The sequence below is a fragment of the Aquarana catesbeiana genome, linkage group LG03, assembly GCF_042186555.1.
Source record: "Aquarana catesbeiana isolate 2022-GZ linkage group LG03, ASM4218655v1, whole genome shotgun sequence".
Taxonomy (NCBI): Eukaryota; Metazoa; Chordata; class Amphibia; order Anura; family Ranidae; genus Aquarana; species Aquarana catesbeiana.
In genome coordinates, this window is record NC_133326.1 from 562614686 (window position 1) to 562632450 (window position 17765).

At 41.3% G+C, this 17765-nt stretch overlaps 1 protein-coding gene across 1 annotated transcript in view; it reads left to right on the top strand.

The window, feature by feature from the left end:
• NUP205 (nucleoporin 205) overlaps positions 1–17559 on the top strand; it is a 189108-nt gene extending 171549 nt beyond the window's left edge. Inside the window, 5 exon segments of the mRNA XM_073623597.1 lie at positions 5257–5423; positions 5515–5638; positions 15908–16033; positions 16177–16244; positions 17282–17559. Coding sequence (XP_073479698.1) covers positions 5257–5423; positions 5515–5638; positions 15908–16033; positions 16177–16244; positions 17282–17434 — 638 coding nt within the window. The 3' untranslated portion in view covers positions 17435–17559.
• Positions 17560–17765: the final 206 nt, after the last annotated feature.

A 17765-nucleotide genomic window follows, 5' to 3' on the forward strand; every position in this document is an offset into this window, starting at 1 on the left:
CTAAGATGTGGATTTCTTGCTTGGTATCCAGATTCAACAACAAACTGGACAGTTTTGTGTCCCAGTCGAGGGATTCTCTAGGGTTTGCAGTGGATGCCCTAATGAATTCTTGGTATCAATTTTCCCTGATCTTTGCCTTCCCTTCACTGCATCTTCTGAGCCTTTTGCCCAGGATAAAGGTGGGTGGCATTGTGGTGATTCTAATTGCACCTGCTTGGCCAAGAAGAACATGGTATGTAGACATTGTAAACCTCTTGCTTGGCAGACAAGCCATGGCTACGTCTGAACTGACCAGATCAGCTGTCGCAGGAACCAATTATTCATCCTGCTTTAGGATTACTGGCTTTGACGGTATGTTGGTTGAAGCCTAAGTTCTGAGGAATAGGATCGGGGAGTTTCTGACTCTGTAATTCCTACCAATCTTAAAGCTAGAAAGTGACCTCCAGTAAAGCATACAATCGTACATGTAAGGCTAAGTTCACCTCGTGTGAAACTCCCAAATTTCATCCCCTATATTATGCGTGGAACATATTAGTAAGTACCACAAAGGCACATAACTTAGTCCTGTCTGTGCTTTTTTAGATGCCTATTATGTCCCACTCCTTGGCTAAAGCTTTTAGGTTATCACATGGATTGTTCTGGCTGCGCAGCCCCCCATGGTCTCTGGTGGACCTTAACTTGGTCCTGTCTGCTTTGCAGTCGTCTTCTTTGAACCTTTCTGAAAGTTTCCCCTGTTGCTCCTTGCGCAAAAACTTGCCTTTTTGATCACTTCAGCTTGCAGGGTTTTAGAGGGGACCTTTCATGGTTCTTCACCAGGATAAAGTGATGTTCTCTGTGCTCCTTCCTACTCAATTGGGTTTCTTCATTCTACATGATTCAGAACATTTTGTTGCTTAATCCTAAGGGAAAGGTGTTTCACTTTTTGGTTGATATTCGAGTTATCTGAGGTTAGTTTTGACAGGCTGCTTCTCGATCCACTATTTCCAGGTGGATTCATTATCTCATTTCTCAGGCCTATGGTATCAAGGACAAGGTTCTAGTTTGTTCAGATTTGTAAGGCTGCTACCTGGTTTTCTCCTCACACTTTAAGAAGTCTTACCAGGTAGATATTTATGCCTCTGTGGCCACCACCATTTTTGGGTGAAGTGTCTTGTTGGATGGGGAAGTGTTGACCCAGTGTTGCCCACCCCTCATGTTTAGTGCTTTGGGGCATCCCAAAGTCAGTATGAACTCTGTGTCCTTTTGATGTACTATTAAAAAACTAGGAACTTTGCTTTACCTGTAAAATCCTTTTCTTGAAGTATGTCACAGGGCACAAAGATTCCTCCCCTCGTCTATTCCTCGGGCTGCATTCACACCTGAACGTTTCAAAGTCGCTTGTTTTTACCGTTTTTTTTACAACAATTTTGCCTGGGTTTTTTTGCCGCGATTTTGTTCAGGTCACCAATGTAAAATGCAGAAAAACGCCTGTAATCTGCCTCAAAGAAGCTCATGTTTTTTTGTTTTTTTTTAGCTTGGGGTGTTTTTCAGGTGTTTTTGCTTCAGGTAACAAAACGCTCAGATGTGAACAGGTGCCATTGAAATTAATGGGATTTTGCTTGTTGGGCGTTTTTCAGGCGTTTTTTCGGGGGAGTTTTATGAGCTGAAAACGCTCAAGTGTGAATGCAGCCTCATTGCTTGCTACAAAACTGAGACTTGGCTGAGCTGGGAGGGGTTATGCCTGGGTGGGGAATCCTGCCTTTTTTTGGCCAGTGTCCATTCACCTGCTGGTGGCAGCAAAACGAAGTAGTCCATAAATATGAACTCTTCTGTGTCCTGTGATGTAATTCAAGAAAAGGATTTTACAGGAAAGTGCTGGTTCAAAAAGGTGCGATTCCTGATGCAACTTGAGTCGCACATAATTGCATGACAAGAGGAATAACATTATTTTCAATGGTACCCGTTCACATCAATGTGACTTTGTGCGGTGCTACTTTGGTGCCATATCTTTGCAATTTGGCACCATAGAATATGATAACCACATTCAAAGTCGCACTGCATAATTGCACTGAATATGGTATGAAAAGCACATCGCAGTAGTATAAATTGGTGCTAAATACACATTGTTTAATTTACATCATCAGTCCTATTTATGTATATTGATGATGCCACTGTATTTCTTTTAATAAAAAAAAATTGAAGTACCTTTTTTGATAAGCGATGCAAACCAGTCATGTGACATTTTCCTAGCTTTTTTTAACATGGTGTGGGTGAAGGTGTACATGATTGAAAGGATCCCATCCCAATTGTGTTCGGCATGGAGGAGGGGAGGGCGTGGTCTTTCATTTAACCGGTGTGTATATGGCCACCGTGTGTGACTCTCTCTAGTTCTGTTGGCTGCTCAGACAGGAAACACACTAAAAACTGAGCATGTGCACTAGTTGTGGCAACAGCTGCCCTTCAGAATTGCAAGCTGCAGTGGTGAGACAGACAGGAGGGGAGGGACAGCGAAGGTCCGGATCAATCAGGTTTTTTGCAGTATACAGAAAACTAATCCTATAATGGATGAGTGAGTATAAACAACATCAATACAGCATGTACTGACATGTTTTTAATGATGTGGGTTTAATTACACTTTAAACCCTCTTTTTAGTTTAACACATTGAGCACAATAGAATACAAATTCCCCAGTAAACTGTTTACTAAAATTCTTACCCCAGCATTTGCAGTTTACAACTTTTATTGTTGCTGACTCCTGCTCTTAGCGCTGCTTCCTGAACTTCTGGCCTTCACAGGAAAGGGTTAACAGTGGACAGTACAGTCTCCAGTCTCTTAGTTTGAAGAAAAGCGGGAGGAGGAGGAAGGAGCAGGGAAGTGCCTTGCCATCCTAGGCTAGAAGGCAGTTTGTTTCTGTTGATGCTACAGTGTAGGAAGATGCAGGAGATGCTTCAAGAGAACGAGCCACCCTGAAACCAGAAACCCAGGGCAGTAGTCATGGCATTAGATTAAACGCGAACACCAGCAAGGATTAAAGCGTAAGTGAAACTATTTTTTTTGTTTTGGTTTTTATATTACCACTTACATGAATGACTATTGTCCCATGTGCTGGTGGCTGCTCTGTTCCATGAAATCTTTCATCCTCTGCCCCCTACAAAATACCCCCACAGGTGTGATCTTCTGGTGCTGTGGGGGTTAATACTTGCTGCTCCACATGTCACAGGCACTCGTCAAAACTGAGGACCATGCCCGCTCTTTTCACCCCCCTACTATATTCATAGAAGCTGTACTATCATTTTCCCCAATGAAAAGTGCTCTTTAAACTGGTTGTAAACCTCAGACATGAAATATAAATAAAGCCTATCCCTCTATATTGTGTACTTGTTTCAATCCAGAGCACAAAGTGTTATATCTGTCTGTTGCTTCGTTCCTCTGCTATAAGCATGAAGCACTTCTGACAAGTTTTCTTTTTTTTTTTTTTTTTTACATCATGAGGAAAAAAGTTAACAGGGAGGGAGCTCCAGCTGATTGACTGCCTCAGCTCTGTTCCTCTGCGCTGTGTGGAGGGGAGTGTGTCCCTTCCCTCCAATCAGCTCTCAGAGCTTTCCTCACTGAGCACTGCAGAGTGTAACTTCAGCTCTTTGCCCCCTTTTTTTTTTTTTTTCTGACAGCTTAGACAAGGTTTAAAAATTCTGGATTTGAACAGGTGTAGAGAAGGGGAGACTGCAGATAAACGGGTACAACTTATGTAGGAGGATTTGTTAAATTTCGGTTTATCACCTGAAGCCAGTCGCTGCACTGAGTATATGTAAGGGTTTACAGCCACTTTAAACGGAGGAGTCAGACCTTTCATTCATAAATGAAAAGGACCAACCACTGGCCAAATACTGTGGCAGGATGACCCGGCAGTGCAAAACGTACCTGTACTTTGTCTGGGTGACACCGGCAACGTGCTCCCGCTGTAATTGGACACAGCAGGAGCCAATCGGCGGGCCTGGCAGCCGCGATCGCCTAGTGCAATGACAGAACAGCGGTCTGCTGATGTAAACAAAGCAGACCATCCCTTCTGTCAGGCAGGAACAGAGAGATCTGTGCTTCCTGCTAATCAAGAACACAGATTTGTCTGTTCCTGTAGTGAGTCCATCCCCCACACAGTTAGTAAGCACACTGAGGGAACATCGTTAACCCCTTGATCTCCCCTGATGTTAACCCCTTCCCTGACATTTATACAGTGTCCGTGCATTTTTTTTTTTTTTAGTGCTTATTGGTGTCACTGGTCCCCAAAAAGTGTCATTTGTCCACCGCAATATCGCAGTCCAGCTAAAAATCGCTGATTGCCACCATTACTAGTAAAAAAATTAATAAGGTCCCTAAATCGATCCCATAGTTTTGTAGACGCTATAACTTTTGCGCAAACCAATCAATATACGCTAATTGGGATTTTTTTTTTTACCAAAAATATGTAGCCAAATACATATTGGCCTAAAATTATGAAGATTTTTTTTTTTTTTTTACTGGGTATGTTTTTATAGCAGAAAGTAAAACTTATTGTTTTTTTTTTTTTTCCAAAATTGTTGCTCTTTTTTTTTGTATATAGCGCTAAAAATAAAAAACGCCAAAAGAAAGTTCTATTTGTCGGGGGGGGGGGGCACATCAATTTTGTTTGGGTACAACGTCGCATGACCACGCAATTGTCAGTTAAAATAACGCAGTGCCGTATCACAAAAAATGGCCTGGTCATTAAGGGGGTAAATCCTTCTGGGGCTGAAATGGTTAAAAGTAAGCTACATAGTCTGTAGTAAATAAAATCCGCTTCTGAAAGCGCTTCCAAGCTGAAGATTTAATATCACTTGAATTCGTTTTTTGCTTATTTAGTCCATTTGAAAGTATATATCAATCTAAAGCTGGCCATACACTAATTGAACTTCAGGTAGTACAACAGGGACTGGCCAAGTTTTGATCAGTGTGTGGTCATCCCTGCTCAACAGGAGTCAATCAGACATGCTGGAAAACTTTTCTTGATCAGCAGCTACAATGTCCCAACAGGGTGGACTCCTCCATCCAACTCGTTTTGTATAAATGAAAAAATGTGTTAGTCCCAGGGGGCTAAATGAAATAAAAGCAGAACGCCCATGGCTGTCTTTGGACTATGCTTTCCATAGGGTGACAATGCTGCAGGAAGAGCAAGTAAGTGGGGGGGGGGAATGTGGTCAAAATAATGTGGCTTTTAATAATTTTGTATATCTAAAATCTTTTTTTTTTCATTTGTTTACACTACAGACTCCCAGACATCCCTCTTCTCCTCATGGAGACTCCCCAGTCTCGGCATTGTCTTGTCTCTCCTTAAGCAATGCTCCAGCGACTTTTTCACTTACTACGACATCCATCGACAGAGCGTAAGCAAGTTACAGAACGTGGAGCAACTTCCACCCGATGAAATTAAAGAGGTATCTGCCAAGACCAAAATATTCTGTCCTGCATTGTGTCTTTAAAAACTGGAAGGTATTCTCCAATCAGTGATATATCTTCTGTCTTCAGTTGTCCCAGTTTGAGATGCCACTCGGGATAGATAAAATCTCCAGCACACAGAAGTATGCTTTGGCACGGAGGAGACTGGTGAAACTCATCAACAGCAAAGCCAAACTTTTGTCTGTCTGCTGCTGTATCCTTTGATCTCTGGTAGAGGCAATACAGATCTGGAAGTGTTACACCTTTTGTGCTATGTCCACTTAAAGTAGCTTTCGATTTAAGAAAAAAAAACATTTAGTTAAGCTGTTGTAAAAACCAGTCTTAGAAAAAACCCTCCTATAAGATTATACGTGTATTCTATGCATGTTGTTTACCTGTAAAATATCTCCCTATGTCATTGCAGCCAGTGGCTTAACAGAAGAGTTGAGGAGTAAAGGCAAAGTGACTACTTTCTGCTGGGAGGAGGACTTTTAGGCGCCATTTACACCAATGCGTTTTTTCATGCTTTTTGCAGAAATGCAGGACCTGTTTTTTTAACATGGGTTCCCATGGCACACATTCACATCAATGCATTTTTGTGCCTCAGCGTTTTTGGAAAGGGTCAGGGACTTTTTTAACCACTTCCAGCCCAAGGATGTCATATGACATCTTTGACTTTCAGTGGGGATAGCTAAATGATGTGGACAAAAAAATACAGCGCTCACAACATACAATATAAGTGAAATCAACAAAAAAAGTCCAAATAGAAATCCAAATAAATGCAACTTAAGTGTAAGTCCACAATGACGTAGGTGCAAAAAATGCTTCACAAACTTGCAGGAGTACAGTGACACCCCCTTTTGCATCCCCACTCACCAGAACAGGACCACCCCCAGCTTTGCAGTCCAGGGGTCACTTCAGGCTCGTAAATGGTATCCCACACACGTGGATTGGTGTCAAAACATCAGATGATAGATCGGTGTAGATTTCCACTTAGAGGCTCTCAACAGGATATGCAGGCACCCAGAAATGAAAAGAGGATGGACTAATAGTGAAGTACTGTTATAAAAGTTGATTTATTGCGCATAGGGATCGGTACTTACAAAAAGACGATTAAAAACAGGCATGGATATAGAGCTGTGAATACAGGAAGCAGCCGTTCATAGCGTGCGTTCCACGGATCGGAAGTGGCGTCAATCGAAACAGGAAATTATGTCAATGCATTTCACCCTCCCACAGGGCGTCATCAAGGACCTCATTTCCTGCTGATAGTGCCATTCTTAAATACTAGGAGAGATAGAGAAACCCCCCACTGCGAACCAATCAGAATGGCATTGCGGCCATCTTGTTCGTTTGATAAAAACTGTCGCTACCATGGGTGGAGCAAGGTCCATAGGAGAGACAAGGTCGCCATGGACCTGGTTAGAAAAAATCTAACTTGGAGAAAACTTTGACGACAATTCCGGTGACATGGTGGAAATGGTGCCAAATATGAAAATACCTAAACTAAACTAAACACATGAAATGAATAAAAATAAATATAAATACAAATAAAAATAATAAAATGAAAATAAAGATAAACTAAAAATAAAAAAATAAATGCAAATACAATGAAAATGAAATAGAAAATGAAAATAAGAAGAAGAATAAAAATAATAATGATGAAAAAATCAAAATAACTACATACAAAAAAACTACATACAAAAAAGATATATATTAAAACTAAAAAACACCCCCTAACAAAACAACAGCACTAAACTTCCCATACTAAAAATTGGACAAGAAACAGTTCAGGTCTATTTCGATGTTTAACCCCTGAGGGCTCATAGTTCTTAAACGATGGATCCACCGAGTCTCATTGCGAGAATTGGCTCTTTTAAGATTACCTCCTCTCCAATACCCTTCAATTCTGTCATTACCACAGAAGGTAAGCCCACTTGGGTCCTTACCTTGGACCAACCTAAAATGATTGGATAAGCTGTGATGTTTGAAACCCTTTTTAATTCTGTTGACATGTTCATGTAGTCTGACTCCCAAAACCCTAGTTGTCCTGCCTATGTATTGAAGACCCCAGGGACAAGACAAGAGGTAAGTGACATGGGTCGTACCACACGTGATGAATTTGTTAATTTTAAAAGACTCGCCTGAGGAGTGTGAAGTGAAATCCATAGTTTTCCTTACCCTATGTTTGGATGTTTTGCACATCACACATCTCCCACAACTAAAAAAAACAACCTGATCCAAGAAAGTACATGTTTTCTTAGGCGGATCAACAACGTTGGGTGCTAATCTCAGACGTAAAGCGGAGGGGGGGGGGGGGGGGGGGTTTGGTGTAGATAAACTGTGGTTTGTTTGGTAGCACCTTAACAAGATCATTATCCTTCAACAAAAGGTGCCAATATTTACGAATGATTTTTTCCACCTGTTTGTACTGACGGGTAAAACCTGTCATAAATGAAAAGCCAAAGTCTCTATCATCCACCACCACACCAAAGTCTTATTTAACTCACAAGGGGAATATCCTTTTCTCCAAAAAACGGTCAAACAAAACCCTAGCCTGTAGGTCAAAATCCTCGATTCTGGCACAATTCCGCCTAACCCTCAAAAATTGGCATTTAGGAATTGTGCTAAGACATCGGGGGTGGTGGCAGCTTCCTAGCAGAATGTAGCCATTTCTGTCCACTTCCTTGAAATAGGTTTTTGTGGACAGTTGATGGTTCTCTTTGAAGATGACTAAATCCAAAAAATTATTGCTTTGAATGTCAGAAGTTGACGAGAAGGAAATACCAAATCTATTCTCACCAATTTTTGACAAAAACGTAAAAATGACTCATTTGATCCTGCCCAAACAATAATGATGTCATCAATATAACGCTTGTAAAACTTAAGCTGAGGGAAGTTACTACTAAAGATGGAATCTTTTTCCCAGTAACTCATGAACAAGTTGACTGAGGGGGCGTACTTGGCCCCCTTTGCTACTGATCTCTTTTGCCTATAAAACTGCTTGTCATGCCAGAAAAAAATATGACTCATGGCCAGGTCTAAAGCATGAACCAAAAAAATGTTTTTTTTGTTTTTTTTATCTTCGTGCTGATTAGGGCCCATACCACAGCTTCAACAGCATGTTTCTGTTTGATATTGGTATATAGAGAATTGACATCAATGCTGGCCAGTATGTCACCTTCATTAACCTCTACTTGTGGTAACAATTCCATGAGGTTCCTACTATCTTTAAGATATGCGGGACAACTCTGAGCCAACGGCTGCAAGAAACTGTCCAAGTATTCGCCAATTCTGGTAAACAAAGAATCCACCCCACTTAAAACAGGTCTCCCTGGTGGTTTAAGTGGGTTCTTGTGTAGGGTTTTGTTTGACCGTTTTTTGGAGAAAAGGATATTCCCCTTGTGAGGTAAATAAGACTTTGGCAGTTGTAAGAAGCACTGATAGAGAAGATCTGTTTAAGAAAAAAGTGGTGGATGATAGAGATTTTGGCTTTTCATTTGTGACAGGTTTTACCCATCAGTTCAAACAGGTGGAAAAAATCATTCGTAAATATTGGCACCTTTTGTTGAAGGATAATGATCTTGCTAAGGTGCTACCAAACAAACCACAGTTTATCTACACCAAGCCCCCCACCTTACGTATTAGATTAGCACCCAATGTTGTTGATCCGCCGAAGAAAACATGTACTTTCTTGGATCGGGTTGTTTTTTTTTTAGTTGTGGGAGATGTGTGATGTGCATGGGCACGACCCATGTCACTTACCTCTTGTCCTGTCCCTGCGGTCTTCAATACGTAGGCAGGACAACTAGGGCTTTGGGAGTCAGACTATGTGAACATGGCAACAGAATTAAAAAGGGTTTCAAACATCACAGTTTATCCAATCATTTAAGGTTGGTCCACGGTAAGGACCCAAGTGGGCTTACCTCATGTGGTATTGACAGAATTGAAGGGCATTGGAGAGGAGGTAATCTTAAAAGAGCCATTTCTCACAATGAGACTCAGTGGATCCATCGTTTAAGAACTATGAGCCCTCAGGGGTTAAACATCGAACTAGACCTGAACTGTTTCTTGTCCAATTTTTAGTATGGGAAGTTAATGCTGTTGTTTTGTTAGGGGGTGTTTTTTAGTTTTAATAGCTTTTTTAATATCTTTTTTGTATGTAGTTATTTTGATTTATTTTGTTTTTATTTTTTCATCATTATTATTTTTATTCTTATTTTTTTTTTCATTTTCTATTTCATTTTTATTTTTATTTTTATTTTTTTTTTTTTGTGTGTATATATATATATATATATATATATATATATATATATTTATTTTTATTCATTCCATCTGTTTAGTTTAGGTATTTTTGTATTTTCATATTTGGCACTATTTCCACCTGTCACTGGAATTGACGTCAAAGTTTTTTCTCTGTTAGTTTTTTCTAACCAGGTCCATGGCAACCTTGTCTCTCCTATGGACCTTGCTCCAGCCATGGTAGTGACATTTTTTATCCAACCAACAAGATGGCCGCAATGCCATTCTGTATCAAAGCCACAAAATCTCTGCGCTTAGGACAAAGAACCAAGGAGAGAGAGGAGAAGAGGAAGGAAAAGAAGAAGAAGAAAGAGGTCGGGAGAGGTGGGGATGAGAGAAACAAGGGGATGCAATGCCATTCTGATTGGTTCGCAGCAGGGGAGTTTCTCTCTCTCGTTGTAATAGTATTTAAGAATGGCACTATCAGCAGGCAATGAGGTCCTTGACACCCTGTGGAAGGGCGAAATGCATTGACATAATTTCCTCTTTCGATTGATGTCACTTCCGGTCCATGGAACTCAAGCTATGAGCGGCTGCTTCCTGTATTCACAGCTCTGTATCCATGCCTGTTTTTAATCGTCTTTTTGTAAGTACCGATCCCTATGCGCAATAAATTAACTTTTATAACAGTACTTCACTTTTAGTCCATCCTCTTTTCATTTCGGGGTGCCTGCATATCCTGTTGAGAGCCTCTGAGTGGAAATCTACACCGATCTATCATCTGATGTTTTGACACCAGTCCACATGTGTGGGATACCATTTACAGGCCTGAAGTGACCCCTGGACTGCAAAGCTGGGGGTCGTCCTGTTCTGGTGAGTGGGGATGCAAAAGGGGGTGTCACTGTACTCCTGCAAGTTTGTGAAGCATTTTTTGCACCTACTTCATTGTGGATTTACACTTCAGTTGCATTTATTTGGATTTCTATTTGTACTTTTTTTGTTGATTTCACTTATATGTTAACATGTATGTTGCAAGCGCTGTATTTTTTTTTAATCCACATTTTTTCAAGTGATTAGCACCTTGTCTACAGCAGCTGCATTTTATCATCATTTAGTTGTTTCCATCAGCGCAAGTTTATATTTAGTAATATATTTTCACTTTGATATCTGAATGATGCCTGCAGCTACAGGTATCATCTTTTAAAGCCGGCGATTCTGTGCACCGTAAGAATGATCATAGCGGCAGTTCCGCCACTTGATCGTTCTTACAGGCGACGGGAGGGGACATCCCTCGCCCTCCGGTTCTTCTCCAAGCTCTCCCATGCCATTGGGGGCCCGGAGAAAGAATCTGCCGCCGCTGGATGACGAGCATAGAAATTTCCGGTGAACAGATGGTCACCAGTCATTTCTATGACCATCGGAGGCCTAGGCGCGACGTTATGACGTCACGTCCGGGCTGCGGTTGTAAACAAAGCCGCGATCGCGCCTGGAAAGCATGGGATCTTTTATTTATTTATTTTTTATCTCATGCTTTCCAGCCTGAAGGAGAGATGTGGAGACCCCATATCTCTCCATAAAGAGGACCTGTCACACACTATTCCTATTACAAGGGATGTTTACATTCCTTGTAATACGAATAAAATTGATCAAAAATGTTTTTTTTTAAAGAGAGTGTAAAAAATAAAATTTTAAAGCGCCCTGTCCCCGTGTACTTGCGAACAGAAGCGCATGCAAGTCCCACCCAGATATGTAAACACCGTTCAAACCACACATGTGAGGTATCGCCGCGTGCGTTAAAGCGAGAGCAACAATTCCAGCACTAGATCTCCTCTGTAACTCGAAACTGATAACCTGTAAAAAAAAAAAAAAAATCGCCTATGGAGATTTAAGTACCAAAGTTTGGCACCATTCCATGAGTGCGCAATTTTAAAGTGTGACATGTTTGGTATCTATTTACTCGGCGTAACATCATCTTTCACATTATACAGAAAAAAGGGGGCTCACTTACTGTTTTGTTATTTTTTTTTTTAATTTATGAAACTTTTTTTTTTTTTAACGCGTTTGAAAAATTGTTGCGCAAATACCGCGCAACAAAAAAAGTTGCAACGACCGCCATTTTATTCCCTAGGGTGTCTGCTAAAAAAACATATAATGTTTGGGGGTTCTGAGTAATTTTCTAGCAAAAATATATGATTTTTACATGTAGGAGAGGAGTGCCAGAATAGGCCCGGTATGGAAGTGGTTAAACGAAAAACTCCATATTTTTTATTTTTGCTTTGTGTTCCGCTATCCTAGAGGAGATGGAATAACCTCTATTCCCCAATCTCCTCTGTGACTGTTGAAGTCTGAAACAACGATTTCATCACTTCCAGTTTCAGAGCTGTCATTCCCTGGCTGCTACAGCCAGGGAAGCAGTTAATCTAGCATGATCTGTGCTTGTTTAGCTGCATTGGAGGATGGTAGAGACATTGGCGGTCTCCAAAAAGAGTATCTGTTACTATCCCAAAGTTATCACATTAGGGGTGTGTTGGCCCCCCTTTGATAGCAATAAATTTAAATTAAAAAAAAATAAAATGTGCAAATGCACATGCATTTTTAAACCAAGATTGTCAGACTACGAACAGTAATTCTAGGGCCATCCTTCTTGATGAACTATACACTGCTGACCTGTAAAGGGTTTTAAAGCATCATCTATGAAACATTTTAGGTATTGTAGTTTGTGGCCATTTCATGTGTGCATGCAATTTTTTAGTTGTTTGGCATGCTTGGTATCCGTTTACTTGATGCAACATCATCTTTTATAGCTACCAAAAAATTGGGTATTCTATTTTGTTTGTGTGCTTTAAATTCTTGTTATTGTTTTTTTTTTTTTTTTCCTGAAAATTTGCATTTGATAAATGGTCATACAAATATTAACATAAAAAATTGCGACAGCCACCATTTTTTATTCTCCAGGGTCCCTGCTTTAAGAATAATATATACTGTTTGGGGGTTAGTTTGCACTTAAGGGTATCTTTGGAGCCACAAAAGAGCAGTTTTCTTTGGGACTACAGACTTCCCAGAGCTGCAGGGGGTCATCACACCCACACTGGAGAGGGAGAGGTTCCAACCAGTTTACGGTTCCCAATCCTAAACTGAGGCGTCCAGCCTTTTCTGGGCTTTAAGGTTCTCAACAATTTCCTGACAGAAATTCAGGATGGAATCCACCTGATAGGTGATTGCTTTGCTTCATCAAGGGGACTTCTGGCCTCAGGAATGGTTTTTGCAATTTGATGTGTAGTATCGCCACTACCAGTTTGTGGCATCGCCTTTTTGGCCTGTCCAAGGCCCACAGAGTGTTTATCAAGAGGTTGGCTTCAGTTCTACGGTTGTTGAGGACCCCAGGGTATCCCCATCGTGAGGTACCTGGATTACCTGCTCCTCAGGGAGCAATCAGCTCAGAGACTGATGTCAAATTATGGTACAGTTCCTGGAAAAGTTTTCTTGGTTGCTGAACCTTCAGAAGTCTGCCTTGGTTCCAACTCAACCTTTGGGGGTATGAAGGCTTAGCCCTCCACACAGGTGAAGGTACTGTTTCTACAGGAGAAATGCCTTCCTCTTCAATCCCAGGTGGAGTCCAAGTGAAGATCCCTTAACTCGGGCATGAGGGGGGGAGGGGTGGTAGCTGCCTTTGATTTGCTGTTTTACTTCAGAGCTCTTCAGCTCAATATCCTGTCAGGAGACCTTGGATCTGCTGCGGCATCTGACTTTCAAGACCAGGTCACCTCTACAATGGTGGGTATCCACCCAGATGCAGAATGCAGGGAAATTTTTCCTTTTGATGAAGTGGAAGGTCTTTATGACGGATGCAGGGAGGTACTCTAGAGCAGTGTAAGGTTTCACATTATGCAGCAATAACCACACACATAGGACACCCAACGTTAGAGGAGATTATTCTTCCAAAGCAAACACACTTTTGCACACTGGTACCGATTAATATGCCAATGTTTTCTCTTCTTCCTCACTTTCTCTCCCTCGTTCAGCTAATGTGACCCCAGAGCTGATGGGGAGGGACAAACAAGGATGCTGTACAAGTGCCTAACATCCTCCTTATCAACCAGAGATGTCATTGGTTTTTAGGACACTGGTGGCTGGAAGGTTGTAATGGTGCACAATGAAAACTTGTGGGTTTATGCAACTAATAGGCAGGCTTCATCCGCCCACTTGCTTGTATACAATTTTTTTAGGCAATTTCTAGGTGTTTTGCCAGAGTGGAAAATAGCAGAGGGACTTTGATTCATCAGCTGCTGACACTGGGAGAATGGACCCTTCATTCAAAGGTTTTTGCAGAGATTTGTCTGCTGTGGGAAATGCGATATGTGGACCTCTTGGCGTCGATATTGAACAACCAATTGGACAGGTTTGTGTCCCAATCCAGGAATCATCGGGCATTTGTGGTAGATGCCCTGCTGACTCCTTGGTCAGTTTTTCCTAAACTATGCTTTCCCTCCACTGTATCTTCTTCCTTGATTATTGTGCAGGATAAAGCTAGAGGGTGTTGCAGTGATTTTGATCTACTACTGTACATTTAAAGCCTTTATTACATGATGTGCAAGTTTTATTCGCAACCAGTATTTTCTGGGACGTCTTTTTTTTCCTAGTCGGTTGTCTCCTGTGTTAAGTACCATCAACGGATAGATTTCAGCCTTGCCCTTTCTGTTTCAGAGACCTATTGCGCCTTATTCCTTGGTAAAGTCTTTGTGCAGGGTGTCACATGAATTTTTCCGCCTGTGCAGCCCCCCCTTGTTTCCTTGGCACCTTAACCACTTTAGCCCCGGACCATTTGGCTGGCAAAAGACCAGAGCACTTTTTGCGATTTGGCACTGCGTCGATTTAACTAACAATTGTGCAGTCGTGCGACGTGGCTCCCAAACAAAATTGACGTCCTTTTTTTCCCACAAATAGAGCTTTCTTTTGGTTGTATTTGATCACCTCTGCGGTTTTTATTTTTTGCACTATAAACAAAAAAAGAGTGACAATTTTGAAAAAAAAAAGCATCTTCTTTTACTTTTTGCTATAATAAATATCCCCAAAAAATATATTAATAAAAAGATTTTTTTTTTCCTCAGTTTAGGCCAATACATATTCTTCTACATATTTTTGGTAAAAAAAATTGGAATAAGCGTTTATTGATTGGTTTGCGCAAAAGTTATAGCATCTACAAAATGTGGGATAGTTTTATGGCATTTTTATTAATAATTTTTTTTTTTTTTACTAGTAATGGTGGCGATCAGCGATTTTTTTTTTTTATCGTGACTGCGACATTATGGCGGACAGATCGGACACTTTTGGCACTATTTTGGGACCATTCACATTTATACAGCGATCAGTGCGATTAAAAATGCATTGATTACTGTGGAAATGTGACTGGCAGTGAAGGGGTTAACCAGGAGGGGGCACTGTAGGGGTTAAGTGTGTCCTAGGGAGTGATTCTAACTATGGGGGGGGCTGGGCTATGTGTGACACGACACTGATCACCGCTCCCGATTACAGGGAGCTGTGATCAGTGTCACTAGGCAGAACGGGGAAATACTTGTTTACATCAGCATTTCCCCGTTTTTTCTATCCGTGAGACGATTGCGGGTATCCCCACGGACATCGAGGCCACGGGACCCGCGATCACACGGCGCGCGCGCTGCCGGCGACGCACGCACCCACAAGCCGTGTCTTAGGGCAACGTACAGGTACGTTAGTATGCCTGTACGTGCTCTTCTGCTGACGTATATTGGCGTGAGCCAGTCGGCAAGCGGTTAATGACTGTTACCCCAACATTTCATATACCTAGTATGTGCCTGTTGTACCATGTACTTATCTTAAAGTATCCTGTTCTCATTGTATTTCTTCCTTTTATGTGAAATACCTGCTGATATTGTAAGCCCCCCTGCTTTCCTATTTCAAAACTGACCACGCTAGGCATGAGAGCAAATCCATCCCAGCACTGTTAGCTTTTTGGCTGTGCTGGAAGCACTGCCTGTCCTCCTCAAATGATCAGACTTGCGTTGACATGTCCCACTGAACAGCCATGCACTGAGAAGAATTTGGCAGAGCAAGTGTAAAATCCAGAAATTAAAGGCACTCTTAATATCTGTCCAGTTATAGCTAATGATGAGCCACTGATGCTAATGTGGATAACTATTTTAACATTCGTTTTGACTACAGTAAATTTTCTCCACTCATTTTCTTTGAGCTGCAACGAAATTAGATATCATAGAAACATGTCTGTTCATACTATGGCGCCACCTAGAATACTACCTGCTCCAGTACACCCCACATGACAGCCCAGATTCACTGTTCAACAACACATCCTTCAGCACTAGAAAGCTCCAAGGTGAGTAAAGTGTTTCCCAGTCTCATGCAAGACATGGGGGGGACACTATTGTGGTTTTATTGTGTAAGATTGTTTACATGTACAAAATCATAACCTACATGACACTTTTAGCTCTGGTATGTTAATCTTTGTTGCTTCCATAGATACACTGAACGACTCGAACTTTGACTTCAGATTACAAAGCAAGATTACCCAACAAGACATTGATATGGTGAGCCTTAAAAAGGGTGTTATAATCTGGTATTTTAAGAGATTAATTAATAAAATATAGTTTATTGTATCATTCATTGATAGAGCACATCTGTGATTTTAACAAATCCATGACCAATAGTAGTAATTAAGCCTTTTGCTGACACCAATATAAGGCTTGTTTTGGCAACGTCACGGGCCTGTGAACACACCTGGCTGCTATAGAATTTGGGAGTGTGTTCACGCTTCATCAGCCATGCTACCACTACACCACGGCACAGTGGTAGCTGGTTCGAATCCCAACCACGACACTACCTGCCTGGAGTTTGCATGTTCTCCCTGTGCCTGCGTGGGTTTCCTCCGGGTACTCCGGTTTCCTCCCACACTCCAAAAGCATGCTGGTAGGTTAATTGGATCCTGTCTAAATTGTCCTTAGTATGTATGAATGTGAGTTAGGGACCTTAGATTGTAAGCTCCTTGAGGGTAGGGACTGATGTGAATGTATAATGTATATGTAAAGCGCTGCGTAAATTGACGGCGCTATATAAGTACCTGAAATAAATAAATAAAATAAATAATGGAAGTGAGTTGAGTGGCTACAAAGCCCTATCACTTCCACATACACCAGAACATGCTGTGCCCCCCAACACCCAATCCTGACAACCTCGCTGTGTGTCCTGGGCTCCGCTGTCCCTCCTGCAGGCCCAGGATGTCTGTGGCAGGTTTAAGCCATAGATGTGCCTCCATTTCGTCACTTCCGGTTTCAGAGCACTGTTACCAAGGAAAAAGCCACTTAAACCCAATCTGTGCTTGTTTAACCTCAGTGCAGAGGTGACATTAGGAGTCTAATATACCCTTGATGCTACCTAAAAGAGGAGCAGAAACTGCAAAAGAATGCAATGACATTTTGCAATAGGTAGGTGAAATTGCTCTCCTGGGTGCTAGGTCATAGAAATATGTGTGAACAAAAGGACCGACTGCAGTAGATTTAAATCTCTAAAACTAAATAAAATTGCCCATACTAATCTATTTTTTTTTTTTTTAATTCCGCCCCATCAGCTGCAGAGAGAAGGTGCTAACATTTTCGGGGAATCCTTGCAGAAGCGCCTGCTAGACATTGAGAGTGTCTACTGCAAAGTTCGGTCTCGGCACAGCTTCATCCAGGCGCTGGTCAGGAGAATAAGAGGCCTTCTTCGAGTATCCAGAGCGTGATCTGAAATAACTTGCACCAGAATGTTCTAGAATTATTTTCTACTTTCTAAATTATGGACAGACTTTTTCACCTTTTTTGGATATCCAATTGTACTGAAATAAATTGTATGTGACATTTTTTACCACCACTTCATGCTAATTAAAAAAAAAACAAAAAATTTACATTTTAATATAGTTTTCTCATGCTGATCCATTTGAATATAGACCTCTCCCTCACATAATAATTACTAAATGATTAGTTGGTACTATGGCAAGTGATCAGGGCACATTTCTTGTACACTATATGGTCAAAGGGTTGAGTTCCAGTGTTTCAGCTGGACCCATTGTTCAC